This window comes from Copadichromis virginalis, linkage group LG20, assembly GCF_057382275.1.
Source record: "Copadichromis virginalis isolate Kocher_CV1m ecotype Utaka linkage group LG20, C_Virginalis_male_GT1.1, whole genome shotgun sequence".
Classification (NCBI taxonomy): Eukaryota; Metazoa; Chordata; class Actinopteri; order Cichliformes; family Cichlidae; genus Copadichromis; species Copadichromis virginalis.
The window spans coordinates 7,022,568-7,044,862 of NC_140637.1; the positions used below are offsets into that span (position 1 = coordinate 7,022,568).

At 36.5% G+C, this 22,295-nt stretch overlaps 3 protein-coding genes across 6 annotated transcripts; 2 read left to right on the plus strand and 1 right to left on the minus strand.

Annotated features, from left to right (window-relative positions):
• The first annotated feature begins 35 nt into the window (after positions 1–35).
• On the plus strand, positions 36–7,662 carry rer1 (retention in endoplasmic reticulum sorting receptor 1). 4 transcript variants are annotated; one of them, XM_085443987.1, is made up of 8 exons: positions 36–278; positions 1,643–1,724; positions 2,012–2,116; positions 2,544–2,640; positions 3,369–3,447; positions 4,642–4,777; positions 5,720–5,774; positions 7,154–7,662. In XM_085443987.1, exons 2-8 carry the CDS (start codon positions 1,644–1,646, stop codon positions 7,162–7,164), a joined length of 564 nt encoding a protein of 187 aa, XP_085300113.1. In that variant the 5' UTR covers positions 36–278; position 1,643; the 3' UTR covers positions 7,165–7,662. The 4 variants fall into 4 exon arrangements, with proteins under 4 accessions (XP_085300113.1, XP_085300110.1, XP_085300112.1 ...); XM_085443984.1 differs by having other exon boundaries at positions 5,720–7,662; XM_085443986.1 differs by lacking the exon at positions 36–278 and adding an exon at positions 650–713 and having other exon boundaries at positions 5,720–7,662.
• A 75-nt stretch (positions 7,663–7,737) lies between these two features.
• LOC146684177 (taste receptor type 1 member 1-like) lies at positions 7,738–13,216 on the plus strand. The gene is made up of 6 exons (XM_085443975.1): positions 7,738–8,258; positions 8,535–8,829; positions 9,022–9,750; positions 9,999–10,205; positions 10,535–10,655; positions 11,509–13,216. Exons 1-6 carry the CDS (start codon positions 8,077–8,079, stop codon positions 12,459–12,461), a joined length of 2,487 nt encoding a protein of 828 aa, XP_085300101.1. The 5' UTR covers positions 7,738–8,076; the 3' UTR covers positions 12,462–13,216.
• Positions 13,217–15,195: 1,979 nt separating this feature from the next.
• On the minus strand, positions 15,196–18,071 carry LOC146684178 (uncharacterized). Its single transcript, XM_085444023.1, has 3 exons — positions 16,232–18,071; positions 15,929–16,078; positions 15,196–15,770 (listed from the first exon to the last, which is right to left on the minus strand). Exons 1-3 carry the CDS (start codon positions 16,391–16,393, stop codon positions 15,465–15,467), a joined length of 618 nt encoding a protein of 205 aa, XP_085300149.1. The 5' UTR covers positions 16,394–18,071; the 3' UTR covers positions 15,196–15,464.
• Positions 18,072–22,295: the final 4,224 nt, after the last annotated feature.

The following is a 22,295-nucleotide window of genomic DNA, read 5'->3' on the forward strand; positions in this document are numbered from 1 at the left end:
ACCCAGTGGTCGGAAATAGTACTGAATGTTTAAGGAAACAGGCCAACCAGAGGAAACATTCTGATGCTGCGCTGACTTTTTATTATTTGAACCGAGAAATCGGTTCGTTTGTGATCGTTGAGGTCTGAAGAGTCATAGCGAATCGAGGTGGTCGGATTTCTGCTACTCAGCCTGTGGTATCCTCGCGGAAGTATTGACGTGTACACAGCAGTTTACACGAGAAGTGGCTAGTTTAGCTAGCTAGGTAGAGCCGGGTAGTGTCACAGCGGCCGTATCAGGTAAGAAAGAACTGCCATTGACAATTTTCGCTGTAACTGCTAATACAGCTGAGAGACACAAAGAGGTATTGAATCGAAGAATCAACATTGATTGTGATTGCATCATTCACTGAATATGGAGGTGTTTAGTATAGAATGGTTATATTTTAACTGTGCTAGCTAGCTGTGAAACTGTTGGCAACGTAGCACCGGAAGTGAGTTGTCAATTTTGTGAAGCCCTTGCTGGGTGTTGTAGTTTAAATGTGAACACAAACCAATTCTTGCAATCTAGGAGTAGTCAATAATAAACTACAAATTATTTTTTACATACTTTTACATGTGCCCAATTGGAGTTGTGGGAAATGTAGTCTAATACTTTCATTCTAACGGCTGAAGGGGGTCAAATGAAGCTGAACAAAACTACATCACCCATACAAACGTTAACTGGGGCCAAAGGTAGTGTACGTTTCGACGGCTAGGACCGCTTTCGGGGCTAATTTCTAAGCTAACGCGAAGAATTTAAAATAATATAAGATAAAGTAATACCTCTAGTACAACTTATTGAAGTTGTAGTGCACATCGTAGTTATTTTCCATTTTGCAAATGAGCCTATTTTGGTAGATATTGCTTCCTAGATGTTATCCTGCCTTCCTTAAGCTGTGAGCTAGTTATGCAGCTAATGCTAACCAGGCACAACCACAGCTCGTCACGGTCCTGTTCTTTTCCCCATTAAAATAAAAATAGCAAATCATTAAATGTCCTAACGCGTAATGCGTAGTTATCTAAGCAATCAACCTAGGCTACAGTGGATATAAATGTTGTTTTGGTGAGTAACCGACAAGCGCACCGAGAATATTTATGATCAGCTAATCAATTAAAATTCTATTAAAGGACCTAGGGTTAGATTTAATTTACAGAGATACATATTTAAATTGTTTATTTAAAGAAAATTACAAAGATTTTGTCACCTTGACTATTTGCGCCTTGATAGTTATCTGATCACTCTGATTAACCCCTCTTCTGGACATATGCACCTCGCAGATACAGGTCTTTCCGGACAGCCTATGTCTATTGTATTTACTTGTATCACAGTTTACAGAGTATATATTACACAAACTGAAACGAAACGTGTGTTCCAAAATGTGCAGTTCTTGGTAAAATCGTTCACAAATTTTCGTTTTACTGGGTATTTATTTCCAAATCCTTTAAGACAAAATGGGCACAGAAGAGTTTGTCATTTGTCAATTTATCACCTCCATTTTGTATCTTCAACTGGGGCCGTTGGTAGACATGGTCATGCTGAATAAGAGTATTGTGCAGTACTCTTATTAAAGTAGATTAAGTTCATACGCCACTAATCAAAATCTTTTTGTCCTTCCAATAAGAATGTCAGAAGGGGACAGTGCTGGGGAGTCAATCCATGGGAAAACTTCTGTTGTGGCTGCCTTTTTCACACGAGTTGGACAGGTAATGTGTGAGATCAAGAATATCATATTCTTTTAAATAGGTTTAAATTTAGGGATACACCGATTGTGAAAATTCTGTCTTTTTAAAATGCCTTTTTGAACCAAGTCATTAAACAAAGACTTACCATTTTAAACATTAGCATTCATTGAGCCAAATCTCAGTAGAGACATTTTTAAAACTGACTTGCAAATATAAGTACGTCAGAACTGATGTTCACAACAGATAAATATGAACTTCATGTTTTTCAGCACCTCTGCAATGTTTATTCTGGTTTCTTTTTGTCACAGGTCTATCAGTCATGGCTAGACAAGTCAACACCATTCTATGCAATGCGGTGGGCAGGAACTCTACTACTTACTCTTGTCTACATGATCAGAGTGTATCTACTACAGGTAATTGTGTATTTCTGTGTGTTTTTCAGATTTATTTGCAATTAGTCAGCCAAGTTAAAAATGTTAATGAGGAATTCTAAATACTTAAATTTTTTGCTTGGCCTATAATAAATACTATCTTTATCAAGTTTAAAATGCCAACTCTTTATAAAGAGGGTTTGAAATCCTCATTCACCTCTAGTAGTTTTTAACCAATTGTATCTTACTTTCAGATCAAGGTTATTTCATTTTGCTATTATTCATTAAAAGTAAAATAATGCATTTCATAGTAAATCTCTCTGCCTTTATTGTCTTGTTTTGACTGGGATATTGCTCTATTCGTTAGGTGTTTATATCATAAAGTTCTTATATGTCTTGACTGATGTGTCTTGACTGACTCTAGCAAAGATGTCCTTTAATAAGGTTATTTTCTGATGCTCCTTTTCAGGGTTGGTATATAGTAACATATGCTTTGGGAATCTACCATCTCAACCTGTTCATTGCTTTTCTGTCGCCAAAAGTGGATCCCTCACTGCTTGAAGAAGGTTAGTCAACTCGGTCTCATTAAAGTAGTGTTTGTGATGTGAACATGGAAGTAGGCTACCTCATGGAGTATTACTAAACTGTTCATTTAGACCTTAGTACTTGCATCTAATCAAAAGTCTAAGCCAGCAATTGCCCAATCTGGGTTTTTTTTTTTCTGAGAATTTTCTAATATAACTTTCAATTTATTATGAAAGATTTTAAAATAGTTACTGGAACAATAGACTATTACTGTACACTTGCATATTTACAAGTACGTATCTCAAAACTGAAATGCTTGAGTCCATATAGATACAGAAAGGGCACTGCATCTCAGTAGACAACAAAGTCCCACAAACAGTTTCTTCCTTTGTGCCATCTATTACTACTACTCTTAGGCACTTTGCAAAATGTTCTCTCATCCGTGCCTTTCTATTGTGTGTCTTCCTTCTGTTTTGCATATATTCCTGTCGTCTGTTATTTATTCTTGCTCTCCTACTATTTATATTTTATACCATGCACAGTTGGCGTGGAGCAGCCAAATGTGGTTTTATAGTAGCACTCTGTTTATGAGCAAGTGACCTCCTTGAATGGAATGTGTACAGTTGTGACTGTTCCCAAAAAATATATGAATTAGCCATTTTTACTGTATGTAACTGAAATTGTCCTATTTCTAAAGTGTACGTTGTTGTTGTTGATGTTCTTGTTGCTGTTATGGGATAACTCAACTAGTAACCTATATTATCTACAGATGAGGGCCCATCCCTTCCCACCAAGCAGAACGAGGAGTTCCGCCCTTTCATCAGAAGGTTGCCTGAATTCAAATTCTGGTGAGAGTTCAACATGGTCACCCAGGGAAATTGCAAATTATTTTCTTTAGAACAACCTGTGTACTGAAAGATTATATTAAGCAAAGCTCCTTTAGAAATGGGTGTAGCATTTTAGGGTGAAACTAAAGACACAGAGTTTGAGTCATTTTTGTTTATTTTGATTTGACCTCATTGTCTCAAATTAATTTCTACTTCATTGACATAAAGATTGTGTCTGTAACCTTGACTTCCAAAAATAGTTTAAATACAAACATTTTCTTCAGATTTTTAAAACCACAACTTAATTTATTTTCACAGCAGCAATAAATTTTACTCACCACCTGCTGGTAGCTTAACTTAGCATCGATTTCTGCCATTCTGTGCTGTACCAATTTCAAATTATGTGTTAGGCCTTGAATCTTATTTGCATTTACAAATACTGTGTTCTCTTATATACTAAAGAAGAAAGGGGGGAAAACACACATTTGCTTGATATCTTTTTCTTTATATCAGATATGTACCTGATGCATGAAAATATCATCTTTGTTCCCTTTGCATGTTTATCTGCTTGATTAAAAACAATTTGACTTTCAATGTAACATGCTTACCCATGTTAAGTGGATATTGGGATATAACAATTACAGGATTAAATTATTTGTTCATTTGTTGTTTGGAGGGTTGCTGACTAAACTAAAGATTTTAAGTCTTATATTTTATTACGTCTTGCTAAGAACATCTTTCTGATTTCTACTCAAATTTGTGTCAGACTACACTTTGTTGCATTTTCCACTACCTTCTCTTTGTTAATCTCCAACCGTACCTAGTGATTTAGTACTGTGTAAAAGATTTAGGCAGAAAACAAACAAATACATCAGTACAAATTATCTTAGATACTGTGGAATACAATTAAAGTACATGTAGCTGGTCAGTTCTCAAGAGAGTCTGTGTTGGACCTATTTATTAGAAAGGTCTCACTCTGTTTTACTCTTAAAAGAATCTCAAGCCTGCGGTCTAGTTTCAAACGAAACATTTTAAAATGCAAAAGCCTAACCAGATAAAAGTTTTAGCGCTCTGTCTACTCTATATGCAGACATTCTCTTTCTCTTTATAACTTACATAATCTTGTTCTTCTGTACACGGCTGTACATGGACTCCTTGTTCTTGTTGCTTAAGATAACACTTTGACTCTGACTGTGTGTTTACTTTTCTTTTCAGGCATTCAGCGACAAAAGGCATCGTCATCGCCATGATTTGCACATTTTTTGATGCCTTCAATGTGCCAGTATTCTGGCCTATACTTGTAATGTACTTCATCATGCTCTTTTGCATCACCATGAAGAGGCAGATTAAAGTAAGTACAAACATACATCTCTTTGCTTAGTACATATTGATCATAGCTGCATTAGATTAACAGTAATAGGGTGCTTTGGGTCTGGAGGAATGTTTTCATCATCCATAGTCCCTATTTGAAACCTTGAGTTAAGTATTCCGACCAGTGACATCATGATGTATTTTGAAACATATTGTGACAATAAGTATGTCTAACTGAGAAGCCAAAGTCACTGGAACTCATTAATTAGAAGGTAATGATGCCTAAAGCACAACTCATAAATGTCTGTTTAGCATTTATCTTAGAGTATAATTGTATTTAATTTAAAAAAAATCACCTAGTAATAAAGATACTATATCAAGATATGATATCATACTATGTCATAAATCAATTAAGTCATTGTGTTAGAGCCTACATAGCTGGATTTTGTTTGTTTTTTTAATCTCAGAGGAGTAGCCATTGTAAACAATCATTTCACACACCCCAAGGTTACTTGCATTTTTTTTTATATACATACAGCAAGCAAGGACAGCACTATTACAGTTCTTTGAACTCAGTTAACAATATTGAACAATAGTCCTACACCAACTGCTTCCCTGCTGTTGCATAACTAAATCTTACTGTTAGAGTCTTACTGTTAGAATCTTACTGTTCCTGAAGATATGTTGTTCAAGAGTGAGTTGCCCAGTGTCCCTATGACAGTTTGGTCTGAAAGTGCCTACAGTGCAATAAAAACATTGCAGTCCACAAATTGCTTTTGGGTTAGACAGAGCCACAGGTTTAACCTTATATTTTATTGAAGGACCTTTATTGTATGAAAAGGGTGTCATTGTTGTTATCTGCAGTGCAGTTTATATTGTGATTCTGAATGTGTTGTAAAATATGCTAAGTCACTAAAAGTGTATGCACAAGCCTTAAAGTAAGTGTTGCTAACTCTCCTTTTTACTTCCTTGTCTTTTCTAGCATATGGTCAAGTACAGATACCTACCCTTCACACATGGGAAGAGGACATACAAAGGCAAGGAAGACACAGGGAAAGCTTTTGCTAGTTAAAAAAACTCCCACTCTCCCTTCCTCTTTGTTGCATTTAAAATTTATTGGCCACAGCCATTGGGGAATGATGAGGGTTAGAGATGCATTTTCTTTTTGTCAGTTGAACAGTAACATGAAAACATGAAAAATACAAGTTTTGATCCACAGTGTTCTCAGTGTTGGACGAGGATACGAGCAGCATGGATCAAATTAGTCTAAAAATCTAAACTACTCCCTTTGTCTAATGAGGGTTTTTTTTCTGTTTGTTTGCTTTTTGGGGGCTTTTTTTTGTTTTGTTTTTCAAGGATTGATCTGCAGTTACTCAGTAATAGTTAGGACTAAGTGCTACCTTTTGCCTTTCTAACCCTAAAGAGTAACAGTAAAGACATCAAAACTGAAAGAAATTTGCAGTAAAATGAGTGATTTTTTTTTTTGTTTGTTGTTGTTTTGTTATGCTTTGTTTCCACTGGTTTATTCCAGTACACCCCCTCTCTAAAATTCACTAACTTTTAATTCATGTAATTTCTCATTTACAAAAATATGATAAAGTTGTTAACGTGATATCAGATGGAAATGCAAGAGTCTTCAAATTAAAAATTTTCATCTTCGTGATGAGAATATCCTGCTGCTCTGACTTAAATATCTCTGGCGCTTGTCCTTTGTTCTAAATAAAGATACCTGGAAAAATTGGCTGCTTTTTACGTGAATATTCTTTCATGAAGGCCCCCCCCCCCCAAAAAAAAAACAAAAAAAACAAAAAACTTCCTGTTAATCTATAAAATGAATTACATCCAGCCAGCACAATGTTTAAAAACTTTGATTGTCCATTTGATTTGTTAGCTACCCTGTATAATTTTGTAATTCAAGGAGAGTGTCACTAATCCCAGATAACGTAGTTGCCTGTAGTCTGCAGTCATTCTTAAATAACTTATTTCTACTTTTCCGCCTTCGTAGAGTTTAACTACTGGGAAACTGGGATGGAAATCATTTTGGGTGTAATTACCCCAGGGAGATAAATTGGGTGACTGAGCAATTAACATGAAATGGCAAGTCAATGAATTTGCTTTACCTCAGATTTTTAGACCGTTAAGTGGGTATTTATTCAAAACCTAATGTGTCCTAAAGTGCATAACCAGTATTCCAGATAAATTCATAATGTGGCTTATTTGAGAGCAGTCAATCAAGCAAGTTTATTTCAATGACCCCATCTCTTTGAAATATTTAGCAATCTTTGTTTCAAAGACTGAGGCTCATTTGGAATTTGTAGACTGGCTGTTGTTGTCTTTCACATTCTGTGTAAAATCTTTTAAGAGTTGTGGTAAATGTAGTCATTCCAAGCAAACTGTTGTTCTCTTTCTTTTTCAGAGGAAACATAAGAAAACAGAGATTGAGAGCTTTTATTAAAAGAAATGGATGAAGTGGGTGGCGATCACATACTTTTCTATGAACCAGTTGATTTTTTTTTTTTTTTTTTTTTTTTTTTTCAAAATGCTGCAAATCTGTGATTATTAAACGTTGATCAGCACTGTAGTAAGGGATCAAAAAATTTCCTGTAAAAAGTTTGTGCTTCAAAGGGTTGTCTGGGTTTGTGTGTATATAAATATATATATTTTAAAATATAATTTTTTTTTTTTAAGATTTTTTTTTTTTTCATCCACCACCATACTGTTTGAGTGTGAAAAACTATTTCAGTTGAAGTTTATGGAAGTAAAACTGCTAAATTGGGTTCCAGATCTGATAAATTAAATGTTTTTCATGGAATTGCATGTTATTTTCTTGTGCTACAGTTACAAACAGAAACTTGATTTTAATAACTTAAGTGTAATTTTTTCACTCCAAATGCTATTAAAGAGGCTGTGTCCCTTTGAACAGTGCATTTGAATCTTGGCTTCATATTTTATAAGTATTCATGGAAAAGGGTAGCCTTGCAACTAAAGACAGTTGGAGAGGTCCAGTGCATTTCTGTTTATCGTAATCAAAATGTATTTTTGTACAGCTCTTTCTTTGTAATTTTTTTCTTTTTTAAGTTAATGGCACATATGACTGGAATCTGAATATATTTGGTCACCTCTATAAAATAAGGAAATTCATTGTTATCTTTTGAGTTGTGTCCAGCATTATCAGATTAATGAGACAAAGTTGCCATTTAGCTGCTGATCTTTGCATACTGATTTGTGAATCCTTCAATGATAGATATTCCTCAGAGGCTCCAGCATTACCAGCGGCTCATAACATCAGACAGAGTGTTAAGGCTCACCGTAGACTGGTAAATACTTCTTGTTTTGAGAATGAAGAGCATTGTTGTCTATCACTGTATACTGGGGTGTTTTCTACATGCTTTGGCTCAATACACTGTTTCAACATCTGAGTTTTGGGTGGAAGGAGATTATTTGATAGGTGGACTTTTTAATATTCATCAGCTGAATGACTCTCTTCTTCATCAAAGACCAGAAGCCATTGACTGCTCCAGGTTAGTTAAACTCTGTTGGGTACTTTCTTGTGATAAAACTAATAAAAACAGAAAAAGTTTACTTGACGCTGGTTAAACTGGTAATAGAAATCTTAAACCAGTGAAATGAATTGCTGTGTTATTAATATTTATTTTTTAAAGTCAGCACTGCTGACATGGTCATTTAGCTAGAAATCCTATTTTAGATGATCATAATTATTTAGGGATGTCCAAAATTGCACATATTTACTACAAGCATTGCAACGGAATTTATTACTGTCCTTCATCTGCCCACAGTGCACCTTTTATTCTGTCCAGTTATCGAAGGTTTCAAATGATGAGATTCTCTGTAGAAGAAATCAACAATTCTACCAAGCTACTGCCAAATGTGTCACTTGGCTATGAAATCTTTGACCACTGCACAGATTTTGTGAGTTTCCCAGGACCTTTAAACCTAATCTCTGATAATGGCTTTATGCGCCCTCTGGAAGAACCACACAATTTATCCAAAGTGATAGCAGTGGTCGGGACCTATACAAGCCCTCAGGCACGAGCTGTAGCCCCACTGTTCATGATGAATCTCATTCCAATGGTAAACCTATGAGCCCTTATGTACTTTGACATTTTTTAAACCAGATCAATATTTTTTATTAAAAAATAGTCTTTACAAAAGTTAAATCAAGAAATGATGTTTTCCATGTTTAAAATAATACAAGTTTCAGGAGTATAAATGATTGGTTATTGTTAATGATCACAATGACATTTTCTCTGTTGCTCTTAACAGGTCAGTTATGGAGCTTCCAGTTCAATCTTTTCAAGAAAACAGACCTTTCCCTCTTTCTTAAGAACAGTGCATCCCAATGAAGAGGTCATAAAAGGCATTGTTAGTATTGTCAAGCGATTCAACTGGAAATGGGTTGCTTTTCTTTATGTTAATAATGATTATGGAACAGATGGCCTGGACTTGTTTTTAAAAGCAATTAATGAGACTGACATCTGCCTTGCATATAGCAAAGGCCTTGATCAAGATACAGATTACAGTCTAATGTTTAGACAGATTGATGCAAAAAACATTAATATCATTATTGTTTTTGCACCTGAATGGACTGTTGAAGAACTCATGGAGTCAGTAAAAAGACAAAATGTTACAAACAAGGTGTGGATAGCAACTGATACATGGTCCCTAAGCAAAAAAATAATAGACCAGATACAAGGAAGCAAAAATATTGGCACTGTACTTGGGGTTGCTCAGCCTAAGATGTCAATACCTGGTTTTAGTGAGTTCATTCATTCTTTCAAGGCCAAGAACCACTGTGAAAATGCAGAGCAACAGAAGTTTTGTAATCAGGTTTGCAACTGCAGTAGCCTGACTGCTGAGGAAATCATTGATGCAGATCCATCGTTCTCTTTTCCTGTTTATTCTGCCGTGTATTCCATTGCTCATGCCTTACACAATATGTTACAATGTGGAGCTGATGGATGTAAAGACAGTATTACAGTCTACCCCCATATGGTAAGCATTCTAATTATTTGATCATTTCTCACTTTACTTTTTGAAAATGATCTAAGAGTGAATAATTGTTCTTATCCGTAGTAAAACCAGTGATAGTGTATATGAAGTATGTGATAAGCTAACTGGAATCTCAGAGTTAGTTAAACCTAATAATAATAAAAACGACAGAATTATTAGGTTAAGCAAATTGTGTTTGTCCAAACCTCAGTCATTGTGAACTCAGTGTTACTGTTGTGTTCCAACATCAGGTTCTTACAGAGTTGAGGAAGACAAATTTTACCCTTTTAAACCAAACCATTCAGTTTGATGAGAATGGTGACCCCATGTTTGGATCCCACTCAGTCGTTTTTTGGGGCCCCAGTGGTGATGTGCAGGAAGTGGGCTATTATACTTGTTATCCATCATTCCATTTCTTCATCAACGACACCAAAATTCAGTGGCATACAAGTGCACAAGTACGTAGTAGTAATAAGTTATTTTATTTGTTTTTTCAACACAAAGATTAATAATAAAATTAAGTTTTAGCAATTTAGTTTTTTAGACTTCTACCTAGATATAAGCACACGGCAGCTACCAGTTGTAGGTGTTCATAAGGTGATTTGCATGGCTGTCTAGATATAACAGGCAAATACTTTTACATGTTACAAAACAATTTTAGAAATTCAAAAAACCTGTGTGAATATATTTAATGACTGGTACTTTCCCCGTAATTTACCGTTACAGTAAATGGTACGGAAGTGCAGTATCTTCTTCTGACCTTTTTACACCCAATATTCTTGTGTAGGTACCAACTTCAGTGTGTTCTGAAGAATGTAAAATAGGCTACAAGAAAACACAACTTGGAATCCACAAGTGTTGCTTCAGTTGCACAATTTGTCCACGTGGGACTTATATCAACAGCACAGGTAAACTGTTTTTGAATGACAGTAGAAAAAGAGTGAAAGTAGTGCTGTCACTTGTAATGGAAGTTAAAGTTATGCTTTTTAAAGACTATTATTGTCTTCATATAGACTAAGCCATAGTCTTCCATTTTTGTTCCAGTCACCGCTCATATAAAAGCAGCCAATTATTAGTCGTGATAGATTTACACTAAGGTGCAAACTGTAAAGTACAGGGCAGGTTTAACGTGAAGGAAGATCTTTAGAGAGCATAGTGTATCACAGGTCAAATGTTTGTAGTTTAAAACAGACATAAACACCTTTGAAGCTTTAATTTTTAAATTCTTGTTATTTTTAAAGCAATTTTGCATGGTTCACAATCTTTGCTTGAATGTTGGTACGGCTCAGTTCATCAACAATATGATGTTATCTCTTCCTCTAAGCCTGCTTTCTGATTGGCTGTACCACATATAATTTCCATAACTAAAATTTTGTGCCGATGGACACCTTTTCTACCGCTTGCCATCACGGAGGTCATGAGAACTGTAACATGACAATGGATGGGACAAACATCAGAAGAAATAAACATTTGTTAAACAATACGTTAAATATTTGCTTATTTAAGGGCACAATAGTAGATCTAGTTTTTCAATCATAAGCTGTGCTTACAAGTTGATCAGTCTGAACTTTACAAAATCTTGTGCTTGCGACTACTGATAACTGACTACTGACGACTAATGACTAACTAAATGACTAATAATTGTGTGTTTAAATACAAACACAAACATACATGTATGAACTCTCAATGGAGAAAGGTATCATGGGTCTACTTTAAAGATGACCATATGCTTCTTTTCTGCCCATCTCTCTTGTGAAACAGACAATCCCTCCAAGTGCATCACCTGTAAAGACACAGAATGGTCTGAAGAAGGAAGTACATCATGCAGTCTGCGGGTGGTGGTGTATACACCATTTACAGACATTTGGGCTATAGGGATCATGGTTGGTGCCTTCATCTTGGTGTTCATCTCACTGGCCTTGTCTGTTCTCTTTGCCCTTAACTACGACACACCTGTTGTCAAATCTGCTGGAGGACCAATGTGCTTTCTGATTCTAGGTTGTCTCAGTCTGTCTAGTCTTAGTGTATTTTTTTATTTTGGCAAACCAACAGATGCTTTTTGTATCTTAAGATATTTACCATTTTTTTTATTCTTCACCATTTGCTTAGCATGCTTTGTTGTACGTGCATTTCTAATTGTGTGCATTTTCAAAACAGCTACCAAGTTCCCAGTGCTGTACAGCTGGTGGATGAAATATCACGGGCAGTGGATGTTCATTGCTGTGGTGTTTGTGACCCAGGCAATCTTTCTTCTTATTAACTTTACATATGCCCCCCCAAGACCTAACATTGACATGTCTTGGAACTCAAGAAAAATTATACTTTACTGTGAGACTGATTTTAAAGCAGCATCTGCTTCTCTGGTTTTACCTTTATCATTGTGTGCTCTTTGCTTTGTTTTCTCTTATATGGGAAAAGACCTCCCAAAAAATTATAATGAAGCCAAAGCAATAACCTTTTGTCTCCTCCTGCTGATGCTCACCTGGATCATCTTTGCCACTGGGAGAATCCTTTATCATGGGAAGCACATTCAGCCTCTGCAGAGCCTGGCAGTGCTCTCCAGTCTCTACTGCTTTTTGCTGTGGTATTTCTTTCCCAAATGTTACATTGTGATTTTTCAATCTCACAAAAACACACAGCAGTACTTCCATGGTCTCATTCAGAGTTATACCAAATCAATTAACCAGGAGATGTCTCGAGTAAATATTCGTTGATATAGACAGAGGATTTCAGTCTCTGTATTCTGGTAATAATAGGTCCTCTTTAAAAGAGGATAGGGTGGTGATTGTTTCAAAGAATAACTTCACATCACATACACAATGATCTAAATGTTGGTCTTTAAAATATATATTTAAAAGTTTTGTGTAACAAATATTATTTTGTTTATATTAAATATCATTAAAAACATGAAAAGAATTAAGTTAATCGATCTTTAATAGATAAGTGGTAAAGAAATACCTGAACATATAATAGGAATAGGAACTGACTTATTTTGATGTTGGAGGATAATGAGATTACATTAAAAATATTTTATAAATTTATCATGTACAGGTTTCCTATGTCTAAATGTTTGGTTCATCAGTGGACACTACTGTTCTTTATTTTTGTTCTTGTTTTTCCTTTTTTAATGCATTTATTACACTTCAATATTTCAGTAATTTTACTGTATAAACATGAGCAGGTAGAAACGGAGGCTGCAAGCCTGACTGCTCATCGCTGCCTTTTGTTATCTGTTAAAGATCAGGCTCTGGCTCCTGGGCTGGGGCTGCCACGCAATCAGCTTTAACATCTTTCTGGATTCTTGGCTAGCTTTGTGGTAGAATTCTGTTTAAATCTTGCAAAGAGCTGAAGTTGAGTTATCAGTTTCATGCAGTTGTTTCTTTCTTGGATGAAGTTTGCAACTTATAATTGTACTCTTGTCCTTTTGTGAAATAAAAATAAAAGTATTGTCCTCATCACTGTTCTACAATTTTCCTCCTCCTGCACATGAACTGAAAACAACTGACTGTAGCTTAAGTGCACAGGTTGAAAAAATGTTATTTGATTTTTCTTTCTGTCAGCTTGGAGTGCCGATATTTAGGATCCTTTGTAATTCTAGTGTCCGCATAACTCCTGATTGTAACTGTAATGTAATTACTGAATTTAATACAGTAATACAACACATTACATTTCTATATTATTGAAAAATGTGATTACAGTAACACATTACATTCATCACTGCAGAGAAGGAGGACTGGACCAGGACAAAAAAAAAAAAGTCTCCGCCCTGCAGGTGGTCTACCCTTCAGGCTCAGGTCCTATATCAGAGGATTGGGAGCTTGAGGGTCCTACACAGTATCTTCCTAGTCCTGCGCTCTTCGGCACAGAGTTCTCGAATGTTGTTGCCTGGATCTGCTGGAGCCACCCACCCAGTTTGTTCACTTTGTATAGCTACATCTTTCACTACAGCCATCTTCCTATATTAATTGATCATAACTGTTGAGGGATGCCCAAAATTTCAATTATTTACTGTGTTTAATAAGTATTAAAACTGAATTTATCACTCTTCTTCATCTCTCTGCAGAAGAAATCAACAATACTACCAAACTACTGCCAAATGTGTCTCTTGGCTATGAAATATTTGACCATTGCACAGATACTATCAATTTCCCAGGGGCTTTTAACCTATTTTTTAATAGTTGGTTTAATCCGACCTCTGGAAGAACCACACAAGAATTTGTCCGAAGTGATAGCAGTGGTTGGGACTTATACAATATAGATTTATGTTACTGTGACTGATTATGTTGACATTTCTCTTTTACTTCTTTAACAGGTCAGTTATGAAGCTACCAGTTCAATTTTTTCAAGAAAACAGATTTTTCCATCTTTCTTGAGAGCAATGCATCCCAATAAAGACATAGCAGACCTGATTTTTAGCATTTTGAGGGAGTTCAACTGGAAATGGGTTGCCTTCCTTTATGCTGATGATGATTATGAGAGAAATGGTCTAGAATTATTTATAAAGAAAATTAAAGACACTGATATCTGCCTGGCTTATAACAAAGGCCTTGATCACAAGTCCCATTACAAAGTTGTATTAAAACAGATCAATTCACAAAACATAAATGTCATTATTGTTTTTGCACCAGAATGGACAGATGAAAAACTCCCCAAAAGCTGATTCTGTTCATCTGGACATAGCGTTTTCAGTGGGAGAAACATTTTATCACTCATCCAAGTGACGTCTTCAGTCTCAGGTGACTGCAGGTTTCCCCAACCTTATAAACAGTACATTTGCATAATGACTGAAACCAGCACCACTGAAGGAACAATGAGCTGGGAGGTCAGTGAGACTGAAGTCACTTTGATGAGTGATGTGGTTAGACTGGCTTTGTCCTGGGTGAGGAACCAGACAAAGGTTCAGAAGACCCCTATGAATACAATATCAAGGGAACAGTTCACCCTGCCCAGGATAGTGTTACCGGGGCTCTGCCCTGGAGCCAGGCCCAGGGAGGGTGGCCGAGGGCGAGTGTCTGGTGCCCGGGCCTTAGTCCTTGGGACCCGGCCGGGCACAGCCTGAAAAAGGGACATGGGCCTATCCTCCTGCAGGAGGCGCCATAGGGGTCAGGTGCAATGTGTACCGGGCGGCGGCATTCTCTACTTTGTACATTTGTCAATGAATGACCGCACATCATTGTGAGAGCGAGAGAAAAATGAACTAGCAATACAACAAAACTCATCAATAAACCAGGGCAGATAATGGTTTGAGCATGAGCTTTCTTTCATTAGTGGCAGTTTGCAGATTGATAAAGAAGTGAAACCATATTCTCAAAATCCAAACAATGAATTAGTTTAATGCAAACAATGTTAAGGCTTTACTGAATCTTTTAGCAATTTTTTATTAACCTTAAAAAACATAAAATAAATGAAAACATAAAACAAAACATTAAAAGACAGATAGGCGCGACCCTTTGGAAACATCCCATCAAATCAATAAAAATCTAAAACTGGTCCATTAGATTAGTTGGTTTTTATTTTGTTTGTTTTATGTCATAACATGAAAAGTCAAAAATTTATTGTAAATGAAGGATTATAACAGAATTGACAGAACATCTAAATCTAAACTTATCACTACTGTATCTTAAATACTAAAAGCTTTTTTTAAAGTTAACAAAAAGAGATGGTGAGATATTCTGAGCGTACTATTAGTACATTTCGAATAACTTATCATTACTACTCTATATCTTAAACTTAGCAGTAACTATGTAGGTAGGAAGAAAAAGAAATGTGAAAAGAAATGTGTGGCTGATGGATTTGCCACTTAAAGACTCTCTAATGGAGACTGCCCTTGAGTGAGTGAGAAATACTCCATCTGTGGTGTAAATGAAGACCTGTTCCACCACCCCGACACCATACCCAGTACATACAATATTAACATTAACAATTTTTGGTAGAAAACAATAAGGGAAGCGCACGGTGGGGCGGGACCCATCGATGTCAGTCTGGACTCTGTAGTACCCGCTCCGGAATCTTTGGCGTTCCTGCTGCAGTAACGAAAAGGAACAAACAGGTTAAAAATGCTTCAGTCATTAGAGATCAGAGGACAAACATTTAAAGCTGAAGTGAATACAGTGAATACATGACAGTATTTTTTTTTCTTGAAATATCCACCACTGATGCTTACAGCATTGTGCTTACTCACCTCTTCCTGGTCAGCCTCCTCTCTCCCACGCTTGAAGGCAGAGGTGGAGGGCTGAGGGCTGGATCTCCTTGCTCTCCAGTCACGGTTCAAGTGTAAACCAGAGGTGGAGGGCTGGGGGCTTGACCTCCTCACTGGCTGGGCAGTGTTTACCTGTTAGAGATGGAGTAATGTGTGTCAAAACTCTTGGCTTGTCTACAATGCCAGTTTGTATTTTTTCACCGCTCAGTTCTTGTTTTTGTAGGATTTAGAAGATGTCAAAACATTTACATTGTCTATGAGCTTATGAATATGCTTTCTACTCACCTCTTGATTGGCATACTTGGGTCGTCTATGCTGGAAGCCAGAGGTGGAGGGCTGAGGGCTGGAGCTTCTCGCCAGCAGAGCACCACATGTGGTCCAATATGTTTTTTCGGGAGGGTGTTGGAGGGATTCAGGGCTGCTGTCCTCTAGCCACTTTGTCTTCATCTTTGCCTGTCAGGGACATTCAACAACCAGGTAAACATAAAGGGCAAACATACTCAAATATATGAAGTCATGGTACAAGTTTTGTTGCGATCTGCTTTGTTTTATTCTTGCTATTATTTACAGTTAAACCATTTCAGTGTTGATGTACTGATACCCATCAAAACACTGGTGCTGAATAAATGACAGTGACTGACACTGAGATCATAATTCTGATTGCCAAAGCTGCCAGACAGGATTCAAGATGTAAAAAAAAAAAAAAAGATTTAGTTGTATTTATTTCACTGTAAGACATTTTCTTAAAGAACTAAAAGAAGTTTTGTGGATTAAACAATAATGAAATGAAAAATATATTCTAGAAACCACTGTTCTGTTATTAAAATGTTAACTGTAGTGAAAAATATATTGTAGGTTTATGTTTTCTGTTTCAATACACATTTCAAGTAATTTTTTTATCATGATATGACACCACATTTAAAGGAAAAAGCAGAGCATTAGAAATATTTCATTTTTACATAGATATAAACAAAATGAAAACAGTTCATTTTATCTGAAGATTTAAGTTTTGTAATGCGTTTTTTTGTTATCATTATTAATATTATTTTTGTTTTGTTTTGCTTTTTTAAATTTGGTCAGTGGTTATTATTTTGTTTACCTTTAAAATTTTAAATGAGTCAAATTCAGTAACTGTGTGTAAAGGCTACAGCTGTGTGGAAGGAAGGAGATAGGTGCCAAATGCAGGACTTGCAGGACACAGAGGGATGAACTAAACGAGCTTACGCTCTAGAGAGCTGAAATAGGGGTAACAGAAAATAAAGCATAATAACTAGAAGCTAAAAAAAGTAAGGTCTCAGGAAACTGGAAAACAAGAAATTTGTGTCCCACAGTAAAGGCACAGAGAGACAAGACAGTGAACAGAGGGAAGGCACATTAACAAAAGGTAAAGACTGGAAATAAGGAGATGCTAAAGAGCTTACAGAACTAGAAATACAGAAACAAAAACCAAGAGACTAGCAATGAAAAATCATAACAAATTTAAGTTCAATTCATAACAATAATAATACAAAACACTGGGTCACCGACTGAGGACCGTGACAGAGTGTCTGTTATATTTACCACAAGCTGCTTTAAAGGTTCAAAATAAATACAATAACTAAAAGATGCTTTTTACTCTTGTTACAACAAAACAGTGATTCAAAAGGTTTCCTTTCACAGGACTGCACAGAAAAAATGCAGGAATGTAAAAAAAATTGTACAATCTTTAGATTTGCAAATATGAATTTCAAGTTTAATTACCTGAGCGATTCAAATGAAGTGACAGTTTAATGTATCTTTGCTAGATTTTGTTTTTTGGTGAGTTAGTTTTCAACATTCTGTATTAATTATAATATTTTCATGTACAGCTGTGTAAAAATCATTGATTTAATTAATAGCAACAACAATCAACAACAAATCGTATGTTTTTCTCGTTTTAGGATTCCTGTAATATTAATCTCACCGCTAGATGGCACCACTGCACAATGTCTTTCATTCCTGAGTTCATTACGTTGCTGAAAATGTTCAAACTGTCACTTCTGTCATTACATTACATGTAAATATACAGTATCTTTGGCTTAATTTTAAAAATAGGCCTAGTCCATTCAAAACATAGTAAACATCTCTAAGACAAGTTACTCTAGTGTGAATCAAACCAGCCACTTTACAATTATTTATTTGCTTATTTTCCAACATTGTTCAGGTTGGTGATAAGGCTATTATAGGCTATTATTGGATCAGAGATCAAATGTTTTGCTTCATATTCCTTCTTTTAGTTAATTGTGTACTAATGCTATGGGGATATTTTCCTGCCTCACACTTACTCTATAGTCAGACGTAGAGATACATGCAGCTGCTGAAGGCCAGGTGTAACGTGACCAATGGATGGAGTTTCACTGATGATGATTCCCTTTTATTTTTCCACAGAGGGAGTTTGCTGGTGGGTAGTGGAGCGCCAGGGAGGAGGTCAATTGAACAGTCATATGCTAAATACTACCTGGATATTCTTGGGGGACTGTTGTTAGTTCTGATAGGTGATGATGGCTAGAAGATGACTGTTTAGTGCTGAAGCAGTGATAGGTTATTTGAGTGGTTTAATGGAATGCAGACTTGTTCAGTAAGTGTAGAGTCTAAAAGGTTTTGTTCAGCTGCAACTAAGGCTTGCAGAGGTGATAGAGTCATAATTGTAACAGAGTGTGGCAGGAAGAGTAAGGCTGTAAAGTGCAGTTTGTAATAAGCCACCCACCAGTATCTCCAGCTTTACTGGATGTCTGGCCTCTTGGCAAGAAGCAATGAAATGACCTGGTTGACCACAGTAAATGCAAACTGTATGCACCTCTGCCACTCCTCCCATGATAGTTGGGCTCACCCAGTTTGCATCAGCTCTGGGTTGTTAACACCTGATGGGCGAGTCGGTTGACAATTAAGATAACTTCTATGACAACAAATGTACAGGGTGCAAGTCAGTTGTTATATATTGAACTTTAGCTACATTAAATTAAATGATGTTGACAACAAACCTATGTTTCTCTTTAATTTAGTGAAGACTATTATTTTAAACATACTCACTAGATTATACTGCATGTAACTTAACACACTCAGGACATTCAGTCTTTCAGTTCTTTCTCTTGGAAAATTTAAATTGCGTTAATTTTACATTTAAGCATACAGCGTTTTACATGAGTAAATGTCATTCAGTAAAGTTGTGTGTAATAATGAGAAAAGTATTGAACAAATACTTAACCCTAACCCCTTAGTACAAATTAATATCAGCTGGTACAGTCCAACCTGATGGCCTATAAAAAGGTATCTCATTACCAGGGTGTCACACAAGAAACTTACAGTATCACGGTTGTGGATTTTGGATAAAACCCTTCATGTATGCTTTCTATCATATCTACTCATGCCTTTTTTTTTTCATTTGTGGTAACACAAATGAGGAATGCTGACCCACATCCACCCATCCACATTAAAGGGACGGCTGTGGAGCGTGTGAGCAGCTTCAAGTTCCTGGGAGTCCACATCTCCGAGGATCTCACCTGGACGACCAACTGCTCCAAGCTGGTCAAGAAGGCTCACCAGCGCCTCTTCTTCTTGAGGATTCTGAGGAAGAACAGACATCCTGGTGAACTTCTATCGTTGCACCATCGAGAGCATCCTGACCAACTGTATAACAGTCTGGTACGGGAACTGCTCTGCCTCGGACCGGAAGGCGTTGCAGAGGGTTGTGAAAACTGCCCAGCGCATCGCCGGAGCATCACTTCCTGCCATAAAAGACATCTACAGGAAGCGGTGTCTGAAAAGGGCTGGGAAAATCATCAGAGACCCCAGTCACCCATCACATGGACTCTTCACCCTCCTGCCCTCTGGGAGGCGCTACAGGAGCCTCCGGACTAAGACCACCAGGTACCGGAACAGCTTCTTCCCCACAGCTGTCAGACTCCTGAACTCTGCCTCCTGACATCTGACCCACGTTAACACATGGACTGAACATACAGACACCCACAATGGACAACTGTACCCTCAAACACAATAATAACATGGACTGAACCACCACTCACAACCACTAGTACTTTATATAGCCTCTGTAGAAATTATCCACATATCTCACTTATCTTAACTGCACTACTGTATAGCTCTGTGTAAATAATCATTCTGTACATACGATAATTTTTAACCCTACAACTGTTTACAACTTGCATAGTTCCCATTTCTGTATAGCTGTATATCTCAGATTTCTGTAAAGTTATTTATTTCATATTCTGTATAGTTTTTCATATTTATATCCTGTTCATAGCCTGTACATACTTATAGTTAAAGAATATTCACAACATACTTCATACCGTGTACATTATAACATACCATAATAGACCCATTTCTGTAATATGCTTACATATCTATATTATTGCTCATATATATTGTAATATATCTATATCACTAAAGCACTTCTGGATGGATGCAAACTGCATTTCGTTGCCCTGTACCTGTGCATGTGCAATGACAATAAAGTTGAAATCTATTCTATTCTATTTGTGAGTAATTTTAGCCTGCTTCACTTTGTCAGACTAGTTCTATTTAAGTGATTTATTGATTCAACATGTCTGCCAGTAATCAGACCTGAGCCAAAATTATTACCAGTTTACTGGTAATAATTTGCATTTTAGATTAAACAGTTAATAGCATACAGTGGTTAAATCTGTGTTAAACCTAACACAACACACCTAAACCTAATATATTTATCATTAGCTGAAAATGACAAGTGATGGAGGAATATTTCAAACCATCCCTTCAGGAAAAGAAGCAATAAAACACTATGAAAATACCTCAGTACACACAAAACTGTATTATTAGAAAATTGTACATAAAGTATCAAAAATGAAAATGATTATTCTGTAGAAATATTTCCTCCATCAGACTCCATCTCTTTATCTTATTCAGGACATGTAAGCCATCCCCAAAGTATCTTAATATGCTGTACATACCTTTATCAGATCTATTCCTCAGTGAATTTTAAAATGATGAATATGGTTGTTTCGATTTGGCTAAAGGATAAACCCTATACTTTTAAATGAATCTGGCATTAAAAGTGCTTAATCACGATGACTCAGTGTGTATACGTCACAGGAATCTGAGTACAGTTGCTGTGTAGACGCTTTTGGATATTGATTTGTGAAAAATTTCCCAACCATTTGTTTTGTTTTTGTTTTGTTTTTTTCCATTCGCATGGAAATGATTAGGCGTAATAGTCTGTTTCTCACAACAAACTAAAAATCCAGGCAAATCCATTTAGAGTTTACAACAAAGGCAGTAATTATATATATTTGAGATTTTCTTACTGTTCTGTGTTAACTAGGAACATTTCTTCATGCTCTGACTTAAGGTACACCCTAAGCCTCAGACTTTGGGTAGGTGGACTACCTATAAACCTATATATAAGCTATAATACATATGAGTTGATATTTTCTAAGTTGTAACTACTGTATAGTGACTAGCAAAACAGGGACAACATTTCAAGGGATCCCTTGAAATGTTTCACTATAAATGCATAAAAAGATACACACAAACAGATTTCTAATAAATTACAATAACAGTAACTCTCCCGCTCTTCCTCTGTGAAAAGTTTGGGCGTCATTCTTGACAGTACATTATCCTCTAACTCTCACATCAATAATATCACTCGCTCAGCATATTTCCAACTCCGTATCATCAATCGCCTCACTCCACATGCCACTGCTATTCTCGTCCATAGTTTCGTTACCTCTCGGATTGATTACTGTAACTCACTTATCTGGCCTGCCACAAAAATTCATCAACAAGCTTCAACGTGTCCAGAACTCTGCTGCCCGTATTATTACTAGGACTCCCTCTCACCACATCATCCCTATCCTGAAGCAGCTTCACTGGCTCTCGGTTCAACTCCGTATTAATTTTTAACATACTCCTTTACACATTTAAGGCTATTCATTCTCTCTCCCCACCATATCTCTCTGACTTGGTAAAGATCTCCATCCCATCCCGGTACCTCAGATCCTCCTCTTCTCTTCTTCTTTCTGTTCCTTCATTTCGTCTTATTACCATGGGGTGCAGGGCTTTAAGTTGCTCTGCCCCTCGACTTTGGAAATCCTTACCCCCTGACCTCAGAAACATCAGTTCTTTCCCCCTTTTTAAGTCCACCCTCAAAACCCACCTGTTCAAGATAGCGTACTCTGTATAACTACTCCATGCTCTTAAACTTTGTTTCCATTGACAGTGGAAAATGCTTCATGGTGGATGTCAATCGATTCACAAATTTTACAGTAAGATTTCTTGTTACTGATGTAAATGTTTTAACTAAAATCACTTTGATGCCAAATTTGCTAAAAATCATTGA